Source organism: Acartia tonsa, chromosome 13, assembly GCF_053477335.1.
Source record: "Acartia tonsa isolate MP-2025a chromosome 13, ASM5347733v1, whole genome shotgun sequence".
NCBI lineage: Eukaryota > Metazoa > Arthropoda > Copepoda > Calanoida > Acartiidae > Acartia > Acartia tonsa.
The window spans coordinates 13,312,049-13,335,440 of record NC_137272.1 but is presented as its reverse complement, the minus strand read 5'-3'; the positions used below and the strand labels follow the sequence as shown (position 1 = coordinate 13,335,440).

The following is a 23,392-nucleotide window of genomic DNA, read 5'->3' as shown; positions in this document are numbered from 1 at the left end:
TTTCACATAAATTCCAAATAAAGAGGGAAGGGCCTTCAGTTGAATTTTACAACATTTTACATACATATTATAACAAAAGGGGGGGGGGGGAAGTGACACTTTTTGAAACCAAAACTAAAAGTCAAAGGAACTGAACTAAAGAAACAGTTACAGATCTGTCATTTTGCATGGCAGTTGTTTTATAAGGGTACAATATGGAACTTTTAGTTTTGGTTTCAAAAAGTGTCATTTCCCCCCCCCCCCTTTCTCTGCTTTCAATGTACAAAATTAAATTCCGATAGGAATTACGATGGAGACATCTTGATGCAACAGGTGTAGGGAGATATGTGCTACTCTGTACTTCAGTAGGTTGGAGGCTAGTTGTGTTGGAGGATGGCTATAGTCTTCGGGATCGTCAGTCTTGCCTACTCCTAATACCAGGGGTGTATATTTTCAGTGTTTAAAACCATAAAACTTAATTCATATTTCCTAGACCCCCGCTTTACCACACTCTCCTCCTGGCATGACAAGAGAATTACAAATAAATTGTGGTAGGTTAAAAAGGAATTAGATGAAATGTATAGTTCATGAAATATTTCTATACAACAATTAATCATGTGCAAAATATACACCCCTACCTATTATTCTGGAATCTTCAGGAAAGGTGTATGCCGGAAAAAATGTCCTCACTTTGTGGACCAACCATACTGTTTTATCACGACGGCAGTCTGGGACAAAGTAGAGGTCTTGGCAGTCTGTATAGAATTGATTACTTTCGAACTTTCGTTTGTTGGCATTCCTTTTTCCCCTGACAGCCAGCTTTTCATTTATGTACGGTTTCACTGTGTGAAATATCAACAATCTAAATATGTCATTTATGTCATTAATGGCTGTTAAACGGAAAGGTATGTTGCTGGTGAAATCGTTATAGCTTAAGTGTTTGATCAGCAATACACGGAAAGAAAGTTATGTTACATTTTTAAAAATTACATTAAAATTTGTAAAGAGTGGGGGGGGGGGGGGGGAGAAGTGACACTTCTTGAAACCAAAACTAAAAGTCAAAGGAACTCAACTAAAAAAAAATAGTATTACCTGTTTGAAACCTCTTTAAGGCCAAAATTATATCCTCGGATGTAAGTTGATATCACATGATTGGCACTTTCGAAAGCATAACAACTGAACGCCATGGATGGTCCAAATCGGCGGACATGTTCCGGCATATGGTAAAGCATGTGAGTATTGTAACTCAAGCACGATTCGCCGTACATCTCCGCCAATTTTGAGTTCAGGACCATTATCATGGTCTTGAGCTCAGCCACACGTTCAGTTGTTATATGCTCTTCGAGACTGCGCAATATGTGGAATAAAAACTTGCATATCAGACGTTGTTCATCTTTAAGATTTGCCAACTGGAAAAAAAAAACATTGTAATAATTTAAGGTAAAACTAGCTCTTTCGCCCCTAGCCTCTAGGGGCTTCGCCCTATATACTTATTGGAAGTCCACCCTCCTCAATAGAAATATATATATAATATAGCACACGTGCGCAAATTTAAAAAGAATGTTATTGCTATACAATATAATGAAACTGAAATAAGCTTTAAATTCTAAAAAGATTATAATATGGTAAAAACCTACCTCTGCATAAAATATCATATGGTAGAAGCCCAGTACTTTGAATTCAGAACTTTTCAAATTGAGGGCTAGCTTCTTCTCTGTCAGGCGCATGATGGACGTACGGGGAACGCGATCAAAATCGCCAACAAGCTTCAATTGATCGTTGATTTCATCTATAATTGGAGTTACTGCAGTTCATGGTAAAATATGGGTGATAAGGAGAAAATTTTCAAAATTTAAGTTCTTTAAACTTTTCAAACTAACACTCTTTTAAGCGGCATAACAAGGCGTACAAATAATGTGTAATAGACATAAATCTAAAAATGCAGAATTTTATCGCAGTGCCGAGAAATGCGCGAAGAAAACACCTATTTTACGCGTCATTTCTTTAGTCAAATGCAGTACATCCCTGTAATTCTCTCCATTTGAACTAAGTCTTCTTCTTCCAATTCTGGATAACTATTACGTCCTTTCTTCAGGTACGTCATCACTTTCTTTACATAGCCCAGGTGCAACGCGTGCATCGGATCACTGGGGGTATCTTGTATTAAATCCAAGCTCGGGTCAAGGTCAGAAAAACTGGTTTTCATGTTCTGATTATTTTCCTCTAACTTGCGGAATTTCTCGTCAGACCTCGGCGTACCCATATTTTGACTGTCACTGGGGTAAAATACATTCATTGATTCGAACAATACCAAGTTCTTTTGACGGAGATAAGTCTGTGAAAAAGCCATCCCTGGAAGGTCACAGTGTGGGCATCCATTTTTTGATCCATGGCCAAGAATGCCGAATACATCGGCTCTGGCAACGGCATCGTGGATGATGGTTCTACATTGAAAGGTATGTCCAGGTAATCCTTCTTGAATTAGTTTGTTGATGAATCGGGTAACATTATCCAGAAAGTTGTAACTGTAGGGACGCCTCCTCGTCTTCTCAAATATGCTGACTGGCAATATAACACTGAAATCCTTGTTGAAGAATAACCTGAAATAATAAAGAAGAATTAATAATAATAGCATTTAATACCTTAGACTTAAAATTGTAGTCACTGATTTATAAAACGTAAAGGCTGGTAAAATTTTACCGTAAAAGTGGTAAAAACTAGGTTTACTTATGGTTAGGGATGGGAATCCGTCGAATTTTTGGGCCGGATTCGGATTCCGGATTCTGAAGGAATCCGTCAAAAAAAGTGACGGATTCTTGCGGATTCCGGATTCTTATTTTTGGCGGATTCCGGATTCGGATTCCGGATTCTAGCAGTATTTTAAAAGGCCGTCCGTCACAGAGGGATAGCTTTTTTCGTTAATTTGTCACTATGTTACTTGGTTGAAGCCTTGATTTGTTTAAAGTGTTGACTTCCAGCATAACTAAAACATTTACATCACATTAGTAATTATTAGTTATGTAGAAATTTTTTTTTGTTCTTTGCCTTCAAACAGAGGGAGTTGTAAGAAAAAAGACGGTAATTTTAGCCTACCAATTTAGAATCCGGAATCCGCTATAAAAAACGGATTCCGGATCCGGATTCGGATTCCAAAATTGGCCGAAAATTGGGCGGATTCCGGATTCCGGATTCGGATTCCGGATTCGGATTCCGGATTCGGATTCCCATCACTACTTATGGTATTAATTAAGTCCTGGTATACAGTAAGACAGATTTTTATATATGTATGCAATAGAAAAAAGTATCAATTGTAAACTTAGTTTTCTTTCTTATTTGTTTATTGAATGGTTTCCTAAACTTTGGCTTTAAAAATCTGGGCTGTCAATTGATGTAAAACAAATATTTTGATATCCTTTGAAATATAGGCTGCCAATCCTAAAAAATATTTTTTCGAGGGTCATGCTGTATATGAAAAGAACTTTATCCCAACCCAACCCTTTCAAATCCACAATATATTAATTACTTACCTAATCCAGACAGTATAATAGGAGATATGAGATCCCTGAGCTGCTTTCACTCCGTCGCCCGAGATGTCAAAAGTTATATGATCATCAACGGCCTGTTGTCCATTCAACCGTTTAAAGTCTGTGATGGCGTCTTGGAGGATCTCATAGGTAGGGAATCTGGAAAAAGAAATATATTTTTAACTAAAACTTGCACAATTCAAAGAAATTTTGCACCATCGGGCTCCAAATAATATTACGATGAAAAGTAATGGAACAAGGATGACAACATCCATAAAAACCAAAGCACTGTAACGGTACGACAAACGGACATTAACAATTGTGAAGTATCTGAACTGAATTTAAAAATATTAAAGTCGAACCAAAATTGAATGTAAGTAAATTTGTTAAAAAAAAATACTTCAAGAAGGATAAGGTTTATGCACATACTTAAATTTTAAGGAATTAATTATAGAGTGGCTTCGCTTATAATATTGTTCTCAAGTTGTCGCAGGAAGCAATATACCAAAGAATGATCAAACTGATAATTAGAACACTTGAAAGTTTGTTGTTAAAAAAGGAGAAAAATCGACATGTTTAAAATGGACGTACGGAAATTCTGGTAATGATTATAGAAATGCTACGCTTTCTAAATCGTATATAAACATACCTGCACTCAATCAGTGAACCAGGAGCATTTGTAGGATTATATTTGTTTTCTTTGATTTCAACTTTGTATTTGGGTTTGAATAATGTATTATATGACGGAAATTTGAAAATACACGAGCGTTTCAGAATCGCCAGGATGATTCTAACTTTGTTGTGAGAGATGGGGTTGTCTAGAACACAAACGCTTCTGAAATCATTAACAATTTCTTTCTCAAGTTCTGTAAGATGTTTGAAGCGATCCCCGTCATGATCGCCATCAGGTTCGCCATCAGGTTCGTCATCAGGGTCATCGTCATCATCTGGGTCAAAATAATCTTCAGGTATATCAAACAATTCGACGTGGTCCCAGTCCTCGGCATCTTGAATGCTGTCATTGTCTGCATCATTATTATCGTTGGTATTATTGTTGTTAATATTGTCTACAACAATATTAATGTAGTTTGTTTCTTCAGGATTGTTATTTAATCGCTCCAAAACTTGGTTTGCGTAGCATTGATAACATATACTTTCGGTTTCCTTTGTGAAGTTGGTATTGCAGCCTGTACAAACTTTACCTAAAAAAATACGATGTTAAACATGGTGTTTTATAGTTATAAACCTTCCCGGGACCTATGTGAAGGTACCCTGTAAAGGAGAACCCAATCGGTTCAGCGGTTAGCAAGATCCTTTTGAACAGACACACAGACATCCTGTTACTTTAGTATAAGGATAATGCCGTAAAGAAAAACTAGTCAAATTAGAAAGTTAAAAAATTAAAAATTCCAGAAAAAGTAGATAAATGTAGAGAGTGGGTGAAGGTGGGTTAGGTTAAGGGATCCCATGTAGAATATACACCCCTGGAACAAGGATATCTTGAGACAAACTTAACTAACGTTTGATCAAACCAATTGTTTGAAATTTAGATTGAAAGGAAAATAAAAAACAAAAATTGGGAGACAATGTTTGTGGGAATTTGGACAAACAAACAACAAACAGACAGACCGACATCGCTCTACTTTATATTACAGATATTGTAGGTTACCTTTTGACGATGCAGTTTCGTTCTCATATTCCACATCCATCAAATCCTCCTGCTGTTCTTCTTCTAGTAATGGCTGACTGTCTTCACTTTGTTGATGTTTCTTGCGCCAGTATTTACTTCTGGCTCTCGTTGCATTACAGAAGAGTTTTCTTATGGACCTCAGTTTATGCTGCAACTGGAAAAAGATTACATAATTAGTGAATTACTTATTTAAAATAATATAGGGGAGTTGTTATGGATCGTTATTTGGGCAAGCTACACGTGTCAATTGATTACAGTACATATGACTATACTGGTGTAAGAGCAAGCATGTTTATAGTGCGCTGACTGCAAGTGAAAAATAGAAATTAAAGTCGAGCATAGATTATACTTTAAGTACAGTAATGAAAAGTAAGGTCTCATCTTAAATATGTAGAAATAATTAGTTGTAAAAAGTCACCTGTACATTTTTCCTCTTATCTCCACTTCTTATACGCTTCAGTAGAGCTTTAGAGAGTGTACCAATCAAATTGTCTCCCATTTCAATAACGTCTAACAGGGGTGTATAGGTAACTCCTGAAATAAGAAGTATATGTTATAATCAGGGATGTATATTCTGCATGGGATCCCCTGCTCAGGGGGGGGGGGGGGAATAAAAAATAAGTGGTTGGAGGAAAAAAAAATGTAAAAATTAAGAAAACTGAAAACATTTTTTCCATTTTGCCCCCCTCCTTGGTTAAAAAAACTAAAAAAATGTGTGGTAGGAGGGATAAAATAAATGAAATATAGAGTTCTTTAAATATTTTTCTATTTCCCCCCCTACTTTTTCAGAAAAATCTAGGGGGGAAAAAAAATAAAAAATTTTGTAGCAGGGGAAAAAAAAATAAATCTTGTGCAGAATATACACCCCTGGTTATAATAATAAGGTTATTACTTGTTTACATATAACGAAAGAATGAGAAAGCAAAAAAGGGGGGGGGGGGAGTGACACTTTTTGAAACCAAAATTAAATGTCAAAGGAACTCACAAAATAAAGAGTTAGAGTTACAAACATAAGAAAATACCCTTATTTATTCTTTGATTGTCTATAAAATTTATTAAACTTACCTATCAAAATTGTGATCCAATTATACATACGTCATCCAGCGTTGGTCTGACATTTTTTTACTTTGAAAAAAATAACTATATACAATATATACATAAAATTTTGTTTGTTCCAGTCCTGACCTGGATAATACCTATATAAATTTCCTGCCTTCCCTGAAAAGCCGACGAACGCATATATAATCGAGCCCCACTGGTCGTGACTTTTGCAGAATTCTGCAGTTGCATGGAGTTTTATTATAACAACAATGTTGAACCCAGAAAATTTGTTAATTTGCTATAAAATAAATAATAATAAATAATATAAAACAACATAACAAAAATATCAAAAAACAAAAACAAAAAATAAAACATATCAATTAAGATCTCCTAGAGAGCTATAGCCAGAAGCTTAAAAAACTGTACACGTGCATACGTAATCGTCGGCTTTAGGGGTAAATAATGTTTATTAATGTTTATATGCAGGAAATTATATATCTGCACGACCAGTGGGGCTCGATCACTGTCACCATGGGTACTTAATTATAAAATATATGGGCGCTGCAATCAAAGAGAGGTTAACGTAAATGTTCTGAAAGAACAAATTGATGTTATCCTCTTAGGAAATACCCCCCCCCCCCCCCCCCCCCTAGAAAAACGGCGCCTGGCCTCTACCTAGCCGTATAACTTAACCTAGCCTAACCTAACCCAGCAATTTAGTTTGGGGGGGGGGGGATGGGGAGTTAAATAATACAAACAAAATTTTCTAAGAGGATAACGCCACAAATTACAATTAAAATTCGCTTTCAGCATGGATATCCGGAGGCTGGATGAAATCGCCGGCGGCGAGCTCGGCTTCTCCTAGCTTCTCCTTTCTCTTCCCTGAAAGGAAAGAACATTGAATTAAAAATGAGAAAACTAAAGCGTTTTTTAATGAAGAAACTCAAAGAATTCTGAAACATTTTTTGGTTAAAAACAATTTTTTCCCCTGCTACAAAAGACAACTAGCCATGAACAAGAGCAGGTGATTTGAAGCAACTTCCATCATTGATCCACTTATTTCTTTTTTCCCCCTCCCCTCCCCCCCCCCCCGGAGCAGAATATACACCCCTGCAATAATTTCGTAGTTTTTACCTTGTTACTCTGGGTTTTATTTAGAAAAAAGGGCTGACGTTGGTGAGGAAAGGTGCACAGTCGGCTTCATGGTCAATGACATATCTCTCGGTATCATCCAGGCGGGGTCTCTCGTTCTCGTAGAGATTCTCGGGCATAGGTTCATTCTTCTTTAAGTGTGTCTCTACCCAACCGTGATGGTATAACAGTTTTACTATTTCAACAGCGTCATCAATGCCACATGATTCTTCTTGAACTCGAATATTTAGCTTGGAGAAGAGTCTCAACATCCTAACCATGAGGGCGTCCCATCTGTCATGCAGCTCGTGGTATTGGTATGGATCCATCCTAATTTGAGGAATGATTATTTTGTTTGTCTTGTTTATTTTTGGGAGGGGTGTGATTAATGTTTTTTAACTTTCCGGTATTTTATTTGTCCTTAAACAAGGGGGGGGGGGGAAGGCCTGGAGCTCCGGAACCTGGAGGCCTATCCAAAAAATATTAAAACTTGGGAAAATTCATCATATAAGAATGATTTTATCCCTAATAACCTATACTCTCAGTCCAAAGATAAAGCCTATACTCCCTGTTTACGCAAATGTGTCAAAACTTCCCCCCCCCCCCCTATTTATTTAGAACAAATTTTGTAGCAGGAGAAAAAAAATAAATCTTATACAGCTAATATACACCCATACCTGTTATTATGATGTACGCGTACCCAGGTGATTGACTTGAATAGCCTGTTATTCAGAACTATCTGAAAAGGTAGAATATTTAAGAAATAAAAAATTACAAAATAAAAATAGCTCGTATTCATTCGAATCCGGTGGATAGGAACAGGTGTTCTCATTCATACGCAAAAAAACTAGGTAACTAGCATATCGTATTATATGCATGGTTTTCTACGAATATAAAAATCTAAAAGCATAAGATTAAAAACAGTTATTTTTAGCCAGTGCCTCCGGCACCTCTGGGCCAAAAAAGTAGTTTCATTCTTATAATTGTACTCCTATATTTGCGACAATCCGTTTATACTACGGTGCAAGACATATATTTATTAATTTTACATTTAAAAAAGTCCTGTATATTACGTAAGCTAAAAAGAGTCCCAAAAATGGGAGAAAAAACGAATACGAAGAATATTTTAGAAAGAATTTTCAATAATTAATGATAAAATTTGAATTATAAAACAGAATGTTACATATTAACTTCAAAATTCACTGTAATTTCACTAAAAATGATTACTAAAATACAAAAATGCACCGTAGTCATATAGTCCAGTTGAATTATTGCGCCGATGGAAAGTTACGGTTGCCAACATACAGATTGAATAGGTGGCAAAACACTTTGCAAGACAGTTATATTTTTAATCGTAAAATTGCAACGAATAATAACATTTCATGAATTATATAAGTTATGCAGTTTTAATTAATTAACCGGTAAAATATTAAAATGATATTATATACATAAGGTGTTTTTTAAAGTTTGGCAACTTTGTCCAGCACGTTGATTTTATCATCTGAAAACAGGGTTACGAAAGTTAAATTAATGTAAATTTTTTTTAATGTGAATGTAATATATTTTTGCAATGACTTAAATGAAATATCATCGATAAAATATAAAAAAATATATTGCAATGGATATAAAAGAAATATTTTTCAATATAAAGTTGTATACCTGTACAGAGCATGTGCATGAATGCCGCTATACCGATTGAAAACTATTGTAAACAATGAGTGTTATATTTCAAGTCTCTTAGAGAAAATACGTGTTATATCCAAGTATGATTGACAGGAGATGGTCCATGTCACAAGATTTATATGAATGTCAGTTAAGAACGCCTAGAGAGCTATATATTCAGAAGTTTAAAAAAGTACTTGTCTACCAGTCTTGGCTGTTAGTGTTGATATATGGACCCTGCAATCAAAGAGCTGATAGTCAGAAGTTTTAAAAAGTACGTGTCCACCTTCAGTCTTGGCTGTTAGTATATGGACCCTGCAATCAAAGAGTGGTTTGCGTAAAAGTAAGTGTTTAAATAATTTTAATATAAAAACATTAATAATATAGGACCTTGAGCGTACGGTTTTAGGCTGCCTTCGATTAACGGTTTAAGTTTTACTAGCGGCTATGCCCCTTAGAAGCCTCTAGGGGCACTTAAAGTAGGAAGAGAAAAGTCGAGGCCTCATCCTATTTTTAATTTGAGTTTCAGCTATAGATTAAAATAAATAAAAAGAGAACAATATTAATATATTTATATAATAGGATAATTGTTTTAAGCCTTTTTTAAGCCTTTTTGATTTGATCTAAGAAACACTTTTTATCCTATTCTTAATATTAAATAATCCGGGTTTAATATATATGAATGTAAAAGAAATATTAATAAATTATATTTAAATTGAATATTGTTTTTCAGGTTCAGCAACACTGATTCATCAGAAATAACTATTTGGGCGCTGCAATTAAAGATTGGCGAGATAGAAGTAAGTGTTTAAATAATGTAATAAAAAATCAATATAATTTAGGACCTTACGCATGGTTTTAAGCTGCTTCGATAAACTGTTTGTTTTATAATTTTTTAAACCTTTTTGATATATGATATAAGAACGACTTTTTATCCTATTCTTAATATTTAAAGTATTCTACTATTAATATATATAAATAATAATAGAAATATTAACAAATTATATTTCAATTAATATTGTTTTTCAGACTTAACCAGGAATCAGATTCGTGAGAAAATATATGGGCGCTGCAATTAGTGAATGGTTTACATAGAAGTAAGTGTTAAAATAATTTTAATAAGAACATGGATATTTTAGGCCATGTTATTAAGACTATCCTTTAACGAAGCCTTTTTAATTCAACCTTGCTACGAAGCCTTGTGTGATGGTAGAGTGTTTGAGTTCTTAGGGAACCACACTAATTACATAATATTATCTTGAGTTAGACAGGTTTTATAAGCTGTAAACAGACTAATACAATTAGATATGTCATTATCTTTAAATTATTTATTATAATCTATATAATAGCACCTTTGAAATAAGCTCATATTATATCCAACCTATATTCGCCCTTTAAGGTTTATGATTGTTTTAAGCGTAACGAATTTTTATACCCTTAATAGAAAGATATTATAAGATGTGTTTTATGTAAAATAATATTAAAAATATATATAAATTATATTTCAATTAATATTCTTTTTCAGCTTTAGCTTCGCACACAGCTGGGTTTATTCTCTGATTATAAGCTGACCGCAATTCGACCGTGGAACATTTCTTACACCAACATGAAGCTGTTGCCATCAGAAATTCATCCGTTAAAAGTAAGTGTTTAATTATTTGTAATAAAAGATAGTTGGAATAATCCTACACGCAACTACGGCAACACCTCGGCCCCAAAAGGTAGTTTCCATGTATACAAGCATAACAAATATGAAGTTAATATACACAGACACACATCGAACTACCTTTATGAAACTGTATACTAAATTATATTAACAATGAAGCTATTATTAAATTTATTAGATAGATATTAAACTGGTTAGACAAAAGTTAATACATAAAAATAATGTACTAGATAGGTAGGTATTTAAAATTAGATTTTACTACTTTATATTATTGAAACAGTACATTCAGGATATTATTAAAATCTAAACAGCATTACATTCATCCTCGTGCATGTTTACTTCGTGAAGAACAGCTGCCAGTTCGGCAGCCTGGGCAGCGGCGGGCAGCAGAGGGGAAGGACGGCAGCGATTAAGATGTGTAGTAATCCATCCATGTTGATATAACCTCTTACAAACCTCCCTCTGGATCTCGACATTGTCAGTTCTGGCTCTAATCTCTAGACTCTCTCTTAAAACTAACATACGACTATTTAATTCATACCATAACTCCAAATTCCCGTTATAAGACATTCTTAGTTTCTCTCAGTCTGGTTATGTATTGATAACTGAATTAAACTTTCTCTAATAAGCAGGCACGTACACAAGCTGTATCTACTTTCTCCATGAAATTTTCCCAAAACCGTTAACTTTCCTTTTTGTAAGGCCTTTTTGATTTGTTAATCCTTTAATTGCTTAATTTAAAAATGAATATTCTTTTTCAGGATTTTGGAGTTGAACCAGTTTTGAAGTGTGGAGCTTTGCAGTTCCATGGAGAACAACTAGAGTTCCATCTCAAGATGTAACAGTCACAGATTATACAAAAAATTTCATTATTTATTATGACGACAATGTTGAACCGAGAAAATATGTTAGTCAGTTAAAATTAACAAATAATTTACAGAACGATACTAATAAGTTTTATTATGACGATCAATGTTGAACAGAGAATATTCTGTTAGTCAGTTAAAATTAACTTAAATAAAGCGTATTGATTACAATCAGTGTTTATTATGACGACAATGTTGACACCTAACATTCCACAAGCTAAAATTCTAAAAAATATTGACTTTAACATATAAAGCGTATTGATTACAATCCGCCCAATCGGTGTTTATTAATTAAGTTCTACTCGAGAGCTCCAAACATTCCACAAGCTAAAATTCTAAAAAATGTTATTTACAGAAACGATACTAGTAAGTTTTGTAGTTTCAGTATTGACCTGGATAATATCTATATGACCTGTTATGTTATAATATGAAATAAATTCTAAATAAAATCATTATCATCATTATATTTTATTTGCGATTTTTATCATTAAGTAGAAGGATGTTTGTTTGGAAAAATCTGGACTTAGCCTAAAAATTTACCTAAAAATATTGACAAGAATTTAATTAACAAGTAAGAATGGAAAAACCTACCTTAAATACTGGAGATCTTGAGGCAAGTATAAACTTGTGCACTTTTAATTTGGAGGTACTAGTTTCTATCAAACAATCAGTAAACTCTGGATCCTCAAAACAATTCTCCAGGTCACCAGAGAGACAGGATACTGCACTTTCAGGTCCAGGTTTTATAACTTCCAGCCAAATAGTCAGAGTACCTCCAGGTAGGAGACTTGCCTGATTGTTCTTCAGTACATTAATCTCCATAAAAGCAGCATTACAATTTCCCTCTCCAGGTGGCACTGTTATCAATCGACATTTAGGCATCAGTACTAGACTGTTGTTATCTTGGATGCCAATCTTTTGTAGTTTCAGTATTGACCTGGATAATATCTATATGACCTGTTATGTTATAATATGAAATAAATTCTAAATAAAATCATTATCATCATATTTTATTAATTTCATATTCCATATAACGAAAGCAAATAGTGCTGAGTAAAAGGATGTTTGTTTGGAAAGTATTAGGTCTGAATATTTCCTCATTATATTTTATTTGCGATTTTTATCATTAAGTAGAAGGATGTTTGTTTGGAAAAATCTGGACTTAGCCTAAAAATTTACCTTGTCAATTTTTACCAAAAAGTTGGTCAAATTTTACCAAGTTTTTTTTTTTGGCAGAGTCCAAAAATCAGGACTTAGCCTAAAAATTTACCTTGTCAATTTTTACCAAAAAGTTGGTCAAATTTTACCAAGTTTTTTTTTTTGGCAAAGTCCAAAAATTTGGACTTAGCCTAAAAATTTACCTTGTCAATTTTTACCAAAAAGTTGGTCAAATTTTACTAATTTTTTTTTTTTGGCAAAGTCCAAAAATCTGGACTTAGCCTAAAAATTTACCTTGTCAATTTTTACCAAAAAGTTGGTCAAATTTTACCAAGTTCATTTTTTTTGGCAAAGTCCAAAAATCTGGACTTAGCCTAAAAAAATACCTTGTCAAATTTTACCAACTTTTTGGTAAAAATTGACCAAATTGTGTTTTTTTGTCTAAGTCCGAAAATTCGGACTTAACCTGAAAAATAGAGTTGTAAAATTGACCACATTTTTGGTAAAACTTCCAAAAGTGGTAAAATTAAAAAAAAAAAAAAAAATTTAAATTTAGGCTTCATTGTATAAAAGTCATTATTTTAAGGTACTACAACTGATTATGAAGAGCTGTTTTTTATTTAAAACACCAAAAACGGGTTTTTTTGTTTCGTCAAATTTTACAAAAAAAATGGTAAAATTTGACTAATTTTTTGGCTAAAATTTTTGCTGGTAAAATTTACCACGAAACTGGTATATTTTACCAGGTTGACCAGCTTTACCACTTTTCTGGTAAAACGACTCTTTTTTTATGGTATTTCGTAGAACCTGGGGGTTTTGGGGATTATCTGCCCCCCCATAAAATTAAATCATTTTACCCATCCTGACAACCCTAGGGTAGATCCCTAATAACTCTTATTTACGAAAGAAGGGGGGGGGGGGGGGGGAGGACGAGACAAAAGCGCCTTATAAAAGAATTAATTTTCTATAAAAAAAAAATTCAATACCAAAATATTAATTTTAAAAGTTTTGTTTTTTCAAATCATTGCATTAATTTTTCCAGTATAGCTTTGAAGCAGATTACTGTCCGATGGATTGGAACCGGTTCTCAGCCATTTTGAAAAATTATGTATATCATCTTATTACAGATAATTTTCAACTAATATCAAAATAAAAATCATAATATACGCGAAAAGCTGTATATATACGATGCGATAAATAACTATTTACAGTTTACACACACTAAAATATTCTATTGGAGTATATTAAAAAGTATGAAAAAATTAATAAATAGCAAAGCTCATTAATATAAAGTATATTAACATAAAAAACATGAAAGGTCACAGAGACGATCGGACGAAGTTAGTTATAAAGTAATTGTAAATTAGCCATTGTATTTTGATATACCAGCAGAGAAAATCGTGTTTCCCCGGAAAAAAACTGACGGATGGACAGTCGGACATTTTGAATTATGAGTAGCTACGCTACTTAAAAGAAGCCGAAACGTATGCATATGCATACCAAATATGTAATTATGGTTTTATAAATATGTATACATAATATAACAGAGAGAGAGGGGACAATGGGCTGTTTATTTCACCAGTTCCCAAACTTTTATAATAATGCTTTCTTATTCGTTGGCTTAACAACTATGGGGACCTAAGTGAATTTTAATTAGTTGGTTAATTAAGTTGCAACCATTAATTTTATTCTGCAGAATGAGTGATTTTGTGTATCATCATTGCGGATATACATCAATTTATCTGCCATTGTCTTATCCCCTGAAATCCCTGTGTTTTATGAATGTGTACATTATAAGTAGAACTTTAGAAATATATCGCAACAACGATAAAAACCTTATCCTATAATACTATAACTACTAAACCGATCGAGTTCTCCATTTTATGGAAGCTTCTTATAGGTCCCTTGAAGGTTTTAGGCTATTTAATCCTTATATCTAAGTTTGTTTTTGGGTTATTTTTCGACTTTTCTTACTACTTCGAATACAGAGCTTCGAAATACTAGGAGCGCACCCGCTAGTATCCTATAAGGGAGTATTTTTTGTCTGAAGCTAAATATATTGGAATCTGCTAGTCTGGATTGATTATACTCTTCAGGAAAGCTTTATAAATGTCTGATTGTTTTTAGACCTCCTTCGCTCTCCCCTAATGGGTAGAGGCGAAGCAACTTGTTTGAGACAAAAAAACCTTGAATAATTATCTAAGCTAACAAAACGGGTTTTAATTTTATGATTTATATTTTAATATTCGTGGAAATGTGTCTGTAATACGATACAATACATGATTTTTCAGTATGGGTGAGAACCGGTTCTAATCCAGAGGATTTTAAGCGGTTTTGAAGCCATACTGGAAAAAAATAAGCTAATTGACTTATTCTCTCTGGTAAATCTAAAACAGTCGTAGGGAAAGAAGTGCGGTTCTGACAACTTTTCAAAACTTAGCGCCGCCGCTTAAAACAATGAGTATCGTCAGGGAGGGAGGGGACTGTAAATTATTTTGGTACCCAAAGTTTTATAATCACGTTCTCTTTTTTAATGACTTAAAACATTGTGTACTTAAAAATTAGACAATAATAATACAGAGGTGGATTCTTAAATAAAAATTAGGGTCGCTGCTCGCTGGTAAGGCAAAATTATTTTTGTAAAAAATCCTCCAAAATCGCATAAAAATCTACAACAATTTTTTAAAAATCATAAAAGGGTTATTAACATAAACATTTGTTTATTTTTTGTAGATTTTTTATGTGATTTTAGAGGATTTTTTACAGAAACAATTTTACCTCCCCAGCGTGCAGCGACCATTAATTTTCTTTTAAGAATACACCTCAGGTGTAATTTTGTTTATCATAATTGAAGAAAATAAATTTATCCACAATTGTCTATCCCTTAAGATCCGTGGAAAATATTATTTGTAAGTTATGATATGGTATTTAACCCCAATAACCTTTACTAAGCATACTTCAGTGTATTATGAATTTATAAAGATATTTCAAACTAATTTGCAATATAAGTATAGTTTGTCAGAGAGAAAGATAGATAGAGAGAGAGAGAGAGAGAGAGAGAGAGAGAGAGAGAGAGAGAGAAAAAAAGAGAGAAAGAGAGATAGAGAGAAAGAGAGAGAGAGAAAGAGAGAGAGAGAGAGGGAGAAAGAGAGAGAGAGAGAAAGAGAGTGAGAAAAAGAGAGAGAGAGAAAGAGAGAGAGAGAAAGAGAGAGAGAGAGGGAGAGAAAGAGAGAGAGAGATAGAGAGAGAGAGAGAGGGAGAGAGAGAGAGAGAGAGAGAGAGAGAGAGAGAGAGAGAGAGAGAGAGAGAGAGAGAGAGAGAGAGAGTGAGAGAGAGAGTGAGGGGACAATGGACTGTTTAATTCACTAGTCCTAAAAGTTTTCTAATAACGTTTTCTTATTCGTTGGCTTAACAACTTTGGGGAATTTTAATGAATTTTGATTGACTGGTTTATCAAATTGATTGTCCATTCGTTACAATCACAAATTGTAATCTACAGAAAGGGAAATTTGGTACTTGCTTACATGTGGTAGACTGGAGCACCGAAACCCCCCCCCCCCCCACTTAGTTTTGACAAAAATCAAAAATAAGGGGGGGGGGTAGTTTTTTAATGTCTGGAAAATGGCAAGGAGGAAAAGTGAAGGGAAAGGCATAGACTTTTTGTTCAAAACCCCCCCCCCCTTAATTTTGAAGAAAATCAAAAATAAGGGGGGGGATAGTTTTTTCACTGTACATTATGCCAGAAAGTTGAGTGAGGTAAATCAAGTAAATCCAGTATACCAGAGGGGAAACCTTATTACAGGGATATTCATGTTTTGGGGCATAATTTATTTATTTTAGTAATTGATGTATCCCTGAACAGAAAATAAGGAGGAGGGGGGTCATGTTTTGGGGCATAATTTATTTATTTTAGTAATTGATGTATCCCTGAACAGAAAATAAGGAGGAGGGGGGCCAGTAAAAGGTTTTAATTTTGTGCGCACAAAATTAAAACCTTTTACTGGCTTTAGCTCCGGTCTTCACATGTAAGCAAGCACCGGAAATTTTGTGCATTATCATTGGGGATGTACATAAATTTATCGAAAATTGTTTTATCCCTTAACCCTTACAGATCGGGCCCCTATTCCCACCTTAATAGATTGGGGGGGTGGGTCATATTGACCCCCCCCTCTATCTCGGCTTGTGTTACAGATAAAGACGTAAAAAATTTTTCTGTTGGTTCATGTGTATTTTTAGAGTAAATTACTTTTTCTAGTCATAGCAGTCAGGCCGCTCCTTAGCCGCTTTTTAGCAGCCAGCCGCTAAATTTTAAAACAGCTGTAGAGCGGCCAATTTTGCAGCTAGGATGACCAAATTTTAGGACGAACTTTTATTTTTCATAACAAAAAAAATTACTTTTTCTGATCATCGCCAAAAAAAGGAAAATAACGGAAACCGCCATTTTCGGCGGTTACGGCAGTAAAACGGCGGTTGGCGGCGCCAATTAATATTTTTATCTGTTTATTATTGCTCAAGGATTTACCAAAAAAATGTATAGGTCTCTGGCTGTAATAGAAGCCATGATATTCATGATATATGTCTGTAGTAAAAGCCGGACAAAAATCGGTCATAAAGTCGGTCAGGGTGCGGTCAAACGGTCATAACACCACTTTTCTCATAAGGTCATTGATATTCACCAAAAAAAATTTAGGTTTCTACCTTATATACAAAGTCATAATGTAGAAATTAAGATTTATTTAGAATTTTTTAAATTTTGGTGCTACCCAACCGACTTTGACTGGACACCACGACCGACACAGACCAGATATCCTAATAAAATCAACTCTTGCTGACGTGTAATTACTAAACTTAAAAAGTCATGAAGTCACAACTCTCTATCTTACCTACAAAAAAAATGACATTGAAAAAATAGAGGGGGGGGGGTCAATATGACCCCCCCCCCGATCTGTAAGGGTTAAAACCCCTCCAAAATGATACTGAAATTGAATATCTGGCAAAAGTACATATTACACAAACACAAACTTAAAGTCTTGGCGACCACTTATTATAATATAGGCAGATTAAGATAAACTGAATTTAGTTTCCGAAAGTGTGCGAAGCTTCCGCGTCCTATCTCAATATTTGCTACTAGCTAAAAAAGCTTCAAACTTAAAAATAAATCAAAATTTGAAAAATTTAAATTTTTTAATGTATAAATCGTTTATACATTAAATCGCTTTTCCATTTGACCGGAGTCGCTGAAAATAGGGTCTGCAATAATTGGGTTATCTGCTGTACACTTTAGGAAACTAGGGCTCGAATAGGAAATCAATTTCAGCTGATCCAGATTAATATGTACATGAACGTATTTATTCAAGACTAGTTCATTTAGAAATATCTTTAGTTAAGATTTAGTAATAATACTTTCTCGTATTCATTCGAATCCGGTGGATAGGAACCGGTTCTCATCCATACAAAAAAAACTATGTCTAGCATCGTATTATATCCAGCTTTCTACGAATATAAAAATGTCCAATCATACCGGGCTAAAAAAAATGGTTTTAATCTTATAATTGTACATTCTATATCCGCGGAAAGCCGTTTATAATACAATGCGAGAAATAACTATTATCGTTGTTTACAAAAAATGTGTTGGTTTTGGTAACGAAGCTACTCTATAATTCACAATGTCCGTCTGTCTGTCCGTAAGAGAGGAATTAAGGGAAACGTGATTTTTTCGGCTCCTATAAAAGATAGAAGGCTGGTAATTTACAACATTACCATCAGTAAGGAGCAAAATATTAAACTGTTTTTAACCTATTTTTTTATCATATATCAAAAATATACTATGACACCAGTAGAATCAGACTGCAGAGCCCAAATTTGAATTAAGTCCCCAATAAACTTTTTTGGGGGGATTTAAAAATCAATTTTATATGTTGCTGTGATCATTTTGATGGAAGCAAAAGCATTTTTTAGTTTGGGGTTAAATTGTTTCTTACAGAACAATTTGATGTGATTCAGATTATATCAATACAATAATAAAAACTCTACTCTGTTCGATGCAAATAATTTTTTTCTAAAACAATAATTTATATAGAAGAAATTTAACATTAAAATAAAACATATTATTCTGAAGTCTGAACCAATTAAAAGTCTTGTTTCATTTCAGTTTTTTTCAATTCAAAAAAGAGTGTTTTCACAAAGTGACTTATTTCCAATGTAGTTAAATAATTTTTATTTAATTAAAATGAAAAGAATGAAAACTATACACATAAAAGATACATGCTTTTTAAAAATATTTAAAAAAATAAGTTTGAATAATCTTATATTTTATCATATTTGTATATGTGACAAAAAAAAATTTGTTGTATTGCGTAAACATTTGTTGTCATCTTTCACTATTTAACCCTTTACAGCCAATTTTTTTGTGTTTTAAATAAGTGATGGAAAACAAGCACGATAAAGTTAATTCATTGATATATTGTAAAGAATTAAGTTTTTAATGAATTAATTTAGATGAAATCAAAAGGCCTAATTTTACTCTATACCAGAATACTATATATATGAAGCAAAACACTCTAAAAGCTACGAATTTTACCCAAATAAAAAAAGACCTTTTGCTCTGATCAAAAAAGACCACAGCAACAGTAAAATTAATTTTTAAATCCCCTCAAAAAAGTTTATTGGGGACTTAATTCAAATTTAGGCTCTGCAGTTTAATTCTACTGGTGTCATAGTATATTTTTGATATATGTTTTAAAAATAGGTTAAAAACAGTTTAATCAACTATAAAACACTTATGACCTTAGGACTGCTTTTTAGCAGGGGTTTTTAACTATATTTTTATTTTTCACATTTTGTCACCCTTGTTTAAAAATTAAGTAGTAAAGGGTAAAAAAATCCCTCTCCCCCCCTTGTACGACCCTAGTTATCATCCTTAACTCTGAAGATTAAAGAACTCGTCAAATTGTAATCCTCTTCTAATAGGTCGTAAGAATTCAATACAAGAAAACACCGCTCCTCAATATATGGGCAATTTATCAGGGATCTAAAGGGATAAGACAATGTCCGAAAAATTTATGTACATCACCAATGATTATATTTATAATTACCCCTTCTGTGGATTACAAATAGTAGTTGAAACGTTTTGATACTAAACTTCATGAACTAAGCAATATAAATTTAATAAAAGTCCCCAAAGTTGTTAAGCTAACGAATAAGAAAACGATGTCCCCTTCCTCCCTGGTAATTTATAAAGGTTACAGGGATAGGACAATGGAGGTTAAACTTAGTTTCTGGGCAATACTAGCCTACTATTAGGCATGTTCCTTGGTCTGCTTGTCCGTCTGTCTGTACCGAATGATCTTGATAACCCCTGGAACGATGTGGTTCTACTTTAAGATGTAGCTTCTCATAGGTCCTGGAAGGTTTATAACTATTTTATGGTGAGAGTGCCATCTAGGGGAAGAATATTCCTAGCTCTAATAGTTGATCATAAAGTAAAGAATTTAAAATTTTTCACAAAATTAATTTTGCTCTTTTTGGCTGTATTTCAAATAAATATAGTTGTTCTTGTTTTGCAATTAAACCATCATACAAACTGACTCACAACTTCAATTCATAAATAGTTTCGCTATAAAAAAAAGGGAATTTATTATTACTTGGATCTTACACCAGATTATCATTTTCTCTAATAAAGTGAAACTTGCAGCTGGCTAAAATAATGACCCCTCAATCATCCTCCATATTAAACCTAACCCCTCTTACTGGATGAACGAACTGACCAATGTTAGGAACCTAAATTGACGAAAATTTTTTTCATGCCATAAAATCCACGTATATTTTATTTCCATTGCAATGAAAAATAAAAATTAATGAAAAAACAAGGATGACAACTTGTACAAAAGCGAAGCTTAGGAAAGTAGACAATAAGATAAACAAACATTAAAAGGATTAGGAATCACTATTTTTTTTCTTCCAAAAAGGAGAGGGGGGGATATTTTCTACCCCCCCCCCTGGCATATTTTTCATTCAACACTTCTATATAATCCTTTTAAAAGCGAAGCTTTTTTACACTAGGGTTGGTTTTTACATAGCGGATAGATCAGATCGTTAACGCATGGTAAAATTGTACTATCGACTTTAAACTTTACATAATTATTCCTAAAACATTAAGGATTATTTCGATAAGCGTAAAACTATATAATCATTACCAAAACGTCCGTCTGTTTAATTTAAATATATTCCGATTTTCTGTCAGTCTGTGCTTGTCCGTTTGAATTGATAAACTTCGTTTTTGTGGATTCATCATTTCTTGGATCTTACATAAGATTATTATGTACTCTAATAAAGTGAAACTTGTAGCTGTTTAAAATAATGATTCTCCACTCCTACTAGTTGAACAAAATGATCAATAAATGTTGTCCTGTCTTAACCTCTTTTCGAGGAAGCTTTAGTTTTTCAAGACCAAAATTAATTTCCTTATGCCCCTAGAGTCTTCCTTTTAAAATGTCGTCTTTGTGAGTGTACATTTCCGGGAAGAGAAATGAGGCTTGGGTGTGCAGCATTTATTGTTATTGTGGTATCCGCCTAGGTTAAATGGCAGACACCCGAGTTCAAATGACTACGGCAGTGCGAACAGACGTGGACACATATATTATAGAGAAGCTACGCTTCTCTAGCAATCACTAAATAATAAACAGAGTCTATTCAGTTCCTTTATTCAGGGTCTAAGGTTTACTAAAGTTATATACATCAAACAATAAATACACAGATTGGAATAAGTAATCATAAAGCAGGATCAATATAAATACATATACAATAATCAGATTGGGCAATAATGATCCCCCATCCCTGGCAAGGGTGGGGGAACCAAACAATACAGCTTAACCATAATAAGGCTGTCAAAATCTATCATTAATTTTAAATCATAGGGAGGGGTTGGCTGACCCCTTCCCCAGTACTCGGGGGAGGGCCCTCGGCCCTTCTCCGAACCAAGGTCAGGGTTGCCATAGAACATGGCTCACGGCTGCCGAATACCACAACTCTCCCCTCGGAAGGCTGGGAGGGGGTTTCCCTGCCAGACTTCTGACAGTGGTTGAGGCCTTCGGCCCGCTCATTAGGGGCTATTATGTACAAGAGATAATGATTCAATGGAATCCTAGTGGTGATTTTCAGGGCTGATGGGCCCCCAACGTGGGGTAGAAGGTAGAGGCTGGCTTTTGTTGGGCACGTAGCTCGGCGCCAGCGGGTGTCAGGTTGGCATGGGGCGCAGCCGCTGCGGGACCGGTCAGCAACGGGGCATTCTGGTTGGTGTTGGCAGCGGCTGGGGCACTGGCTACCAGGTTGACTGTCTGGGCAACAGCCTGGCCTCCCGAGGGGCCGCGGGGCTTTCCAGAGTGTGGCCCAGGCCTGCCTGGGCGGTCATTTCCACTATCGGCTGATTTCATGGATACCATCTCCTCGGCTGCTTCCCGGCCAATAGGAATGGCATCCCAGTCCACTGAAAAGTCCCGGGACTTGGCATGGGTGAGCCTGGCCCTGGCCAAGGCCTTACGATACAAGGTTGGGTGATACAGGAATACTTGTGACATCGCGTTCAGGGCGGCTCGTACACCTCCTTGTGCAGCTGCCAGGGAGATGATGGTTAAGTCTCCCAGCAGCTTGAGGATCAACAGCAGCAGACACAGTATGGCTGCGCCATCTCCCCCCTCGTGAATAGCCTGTCTGAACCCAGCCCAGACATCCAGGGTTTCCTCCCCTTCCTCCGCCAGTCGGTCAATATTGTAGGACACGATCCCATGGTCTCCAGTGGCTGAACAGCTGCCTTGCTGGACGCATGAGCCATACGACAGGCCGGTCAGCATGGCGGCCTTATACGCCGGGAACGCTAGTAGCTGCTGCCAGTCATTCAGCTCGGCCTGAGAATACAATCCTCCCGAGCTAAAGTCATCCAAGGGCTCGGTCAGCAGCTGCTTGGGTGTATCCAGCGGGGGCGGCCTCTTCTTAGGTGCAGGAGTTAGCTCTATCCACCCTTCCTCGGGGTGTACAGTTAGGGGGTAGGTGGAGGAGCAGGGAATCTTGGTGGCGTGGCCGCTATACACCTTTGTCACGGCATCTACAAATCCTGTGGGCTCCACCGGCACCTTGTCCCAACATTCATTGCTCTCCCTTACCACGTACTTATTACGTTGGCAGGTAAGCTGGAGCAATACATCTCCCCTCAAAATAGAGAATGTGCTCCCCTGGACACGCACCGGATGGGCCGGGTCTAGCTGCTGGAGCTTCCAGCAATTGGCCGCTACTTCTTCTGCTGCTGCGCTTCTCATTCGAGTTTCCAGGGTAAATCCGATGTAACCCGCGTGTATCTGGGCCTGGAGGGGGACATCCACGTCCCTGGCCGATACTCTGGGCAACGCTGCCGCAACCGGATCGGCTGCCACGAACAATGCTGGGTGGTTGGTGGCATGGGCCTCAAAGTCGCAGTTCACTATCGAGGTGGGGGTAGTCATGTTGATGAAGAATTGGGCCTGATGGTCAACCAGGAACGCATCCATCACCAGGCTGGGCTGGAGGCTGCGGATCAGCCTCAAGGGGCAATCTCTCCCCAGGTGGTCCCACACATATGTGGAATCTCCAGTGACACAGGACAGCTCGGACTGGGGACACTCTAGGGTCAGGTGGTCAGACTGGG

General features: G+C 35.5%; 3 protein-coding genes across 3 annotated transcripts; all 3 read right to left on the bottom strand.

Moving 5' to 3' along the window:
- Positions 1–267: 267 nt before the first annotated feature.
- Positions 268–2,242, bottom strand: LOC145335155 (uncharacterized). Its single transcript, XM_080180886.1, has 5 exons — positions 2,062–2,242; positions 1,617–1,768; positions 1,072–1,388; positions 618–841; positions 268–410 (listed from the first exon to the last, which is right to left on the bottom strand). Exons 1-5 carry the CDS (start codon positions 2,240–2,242, stop codon positions 268–270), a joined length of 1,017 nt encoding a protein of 338 aa, XP_080037012.1.
- A 984-nt stretch (positions 2,243–3,226) lies between these two features.
- On the bottom strand, positions 3,227–6,869 carry LOC145303837 (uncharacterized). The gene is made up of 4 exons (XM_080145476.1): positions 5,612–6,869; positions 5,173–5,347; positions 4,153–4,705; positions 3,227–3,662 (listed from the first exon to the last, which is right to left on the bottom strand). The coding sequence occupies exons 1-4, from the start codon at positions 5,690–5,692 to the stop codon at positions 3,503–3,505; spliced, it is 969 nt and encodes a 322-aa protein (XP_080001602.1). The 5' UTR covers positions 5,693–6,869; the 3' UTR covers positions 3,227–3,502.
- A 100-nt stretch (positions 6,870–6,969) lies between these two features.
- On the bottom strand, positions 6,970–9,287 carry LOC145303953 (uncharacterized). The gene is made up of 2 exons (XM_080145623.1): positions 7,369–9,287; positions 6,970–7,116 (listed from the first exon to the last, which is right to left on the bottom strand). Exon 1 carries the CDS (start codon positions 7,692–7,694, stop codon positions 7,389–7,391), a length of 306 nt encoding a protein of 101 aa, XP_080001749.1. The 5' UTR covers positions 7,695–9,287; the 3' UTR covers positions 6,970–7,116; positions 7,369–7,388.
- Between the last annotated feature and the right edge of the window lie 14,105 nt (positions 9,288–23,392).

Coding starts and splice junctions, on each gene's coding strand:
- LOC145303837 (XM_080145476.1), bottom strand. CDS start 5,692: ATGGGAGACAATTTGATTGGTACACTCTCTAAAGCTCTACTGAAGCGT. Junction 4,706..5,172: donor CGAAACTGCATCGTCAAAAG/GTAACCTACAAT, acceptor GTATTTTTTTAG/GTAAAGTTTGTACAGGCTGC. Junction 3,663..4,152: donor GGTTCACTGATTGAGTGCAG/GTATGTTTATAT, acceptor TTCTTTTTCCAG/ATTCCCTACCTATGAGATCC.
- LOC145335155 (XM_080180886.1), bottom strand. CDS start 2,242: ATGGGTACGCCGAGGTCTGACGAGAAATTCCGCAAGTTAGAGGAAAAT. Junction 1,769..2,061: donor GACGTACCTGAAGAAAGGAC/GTAATAGTTATC, acceptor CTCCAATTATAG/ATGAAATCAACGATCAATTG. Junction 1,389..1,616: donor ATATGATATTTTATGCAGAG/GTAGGTTTTTAC, acceptor TTTTTTTTCCAG/TTGGCAAATCTTAAAGATGA.
- LOC145303953 (XM_080145623.1), bottom strand. CDS start 7,694: ATGGATCCATACCAATACCACGAGCTGCATGACAGATGGGACGCCCTC.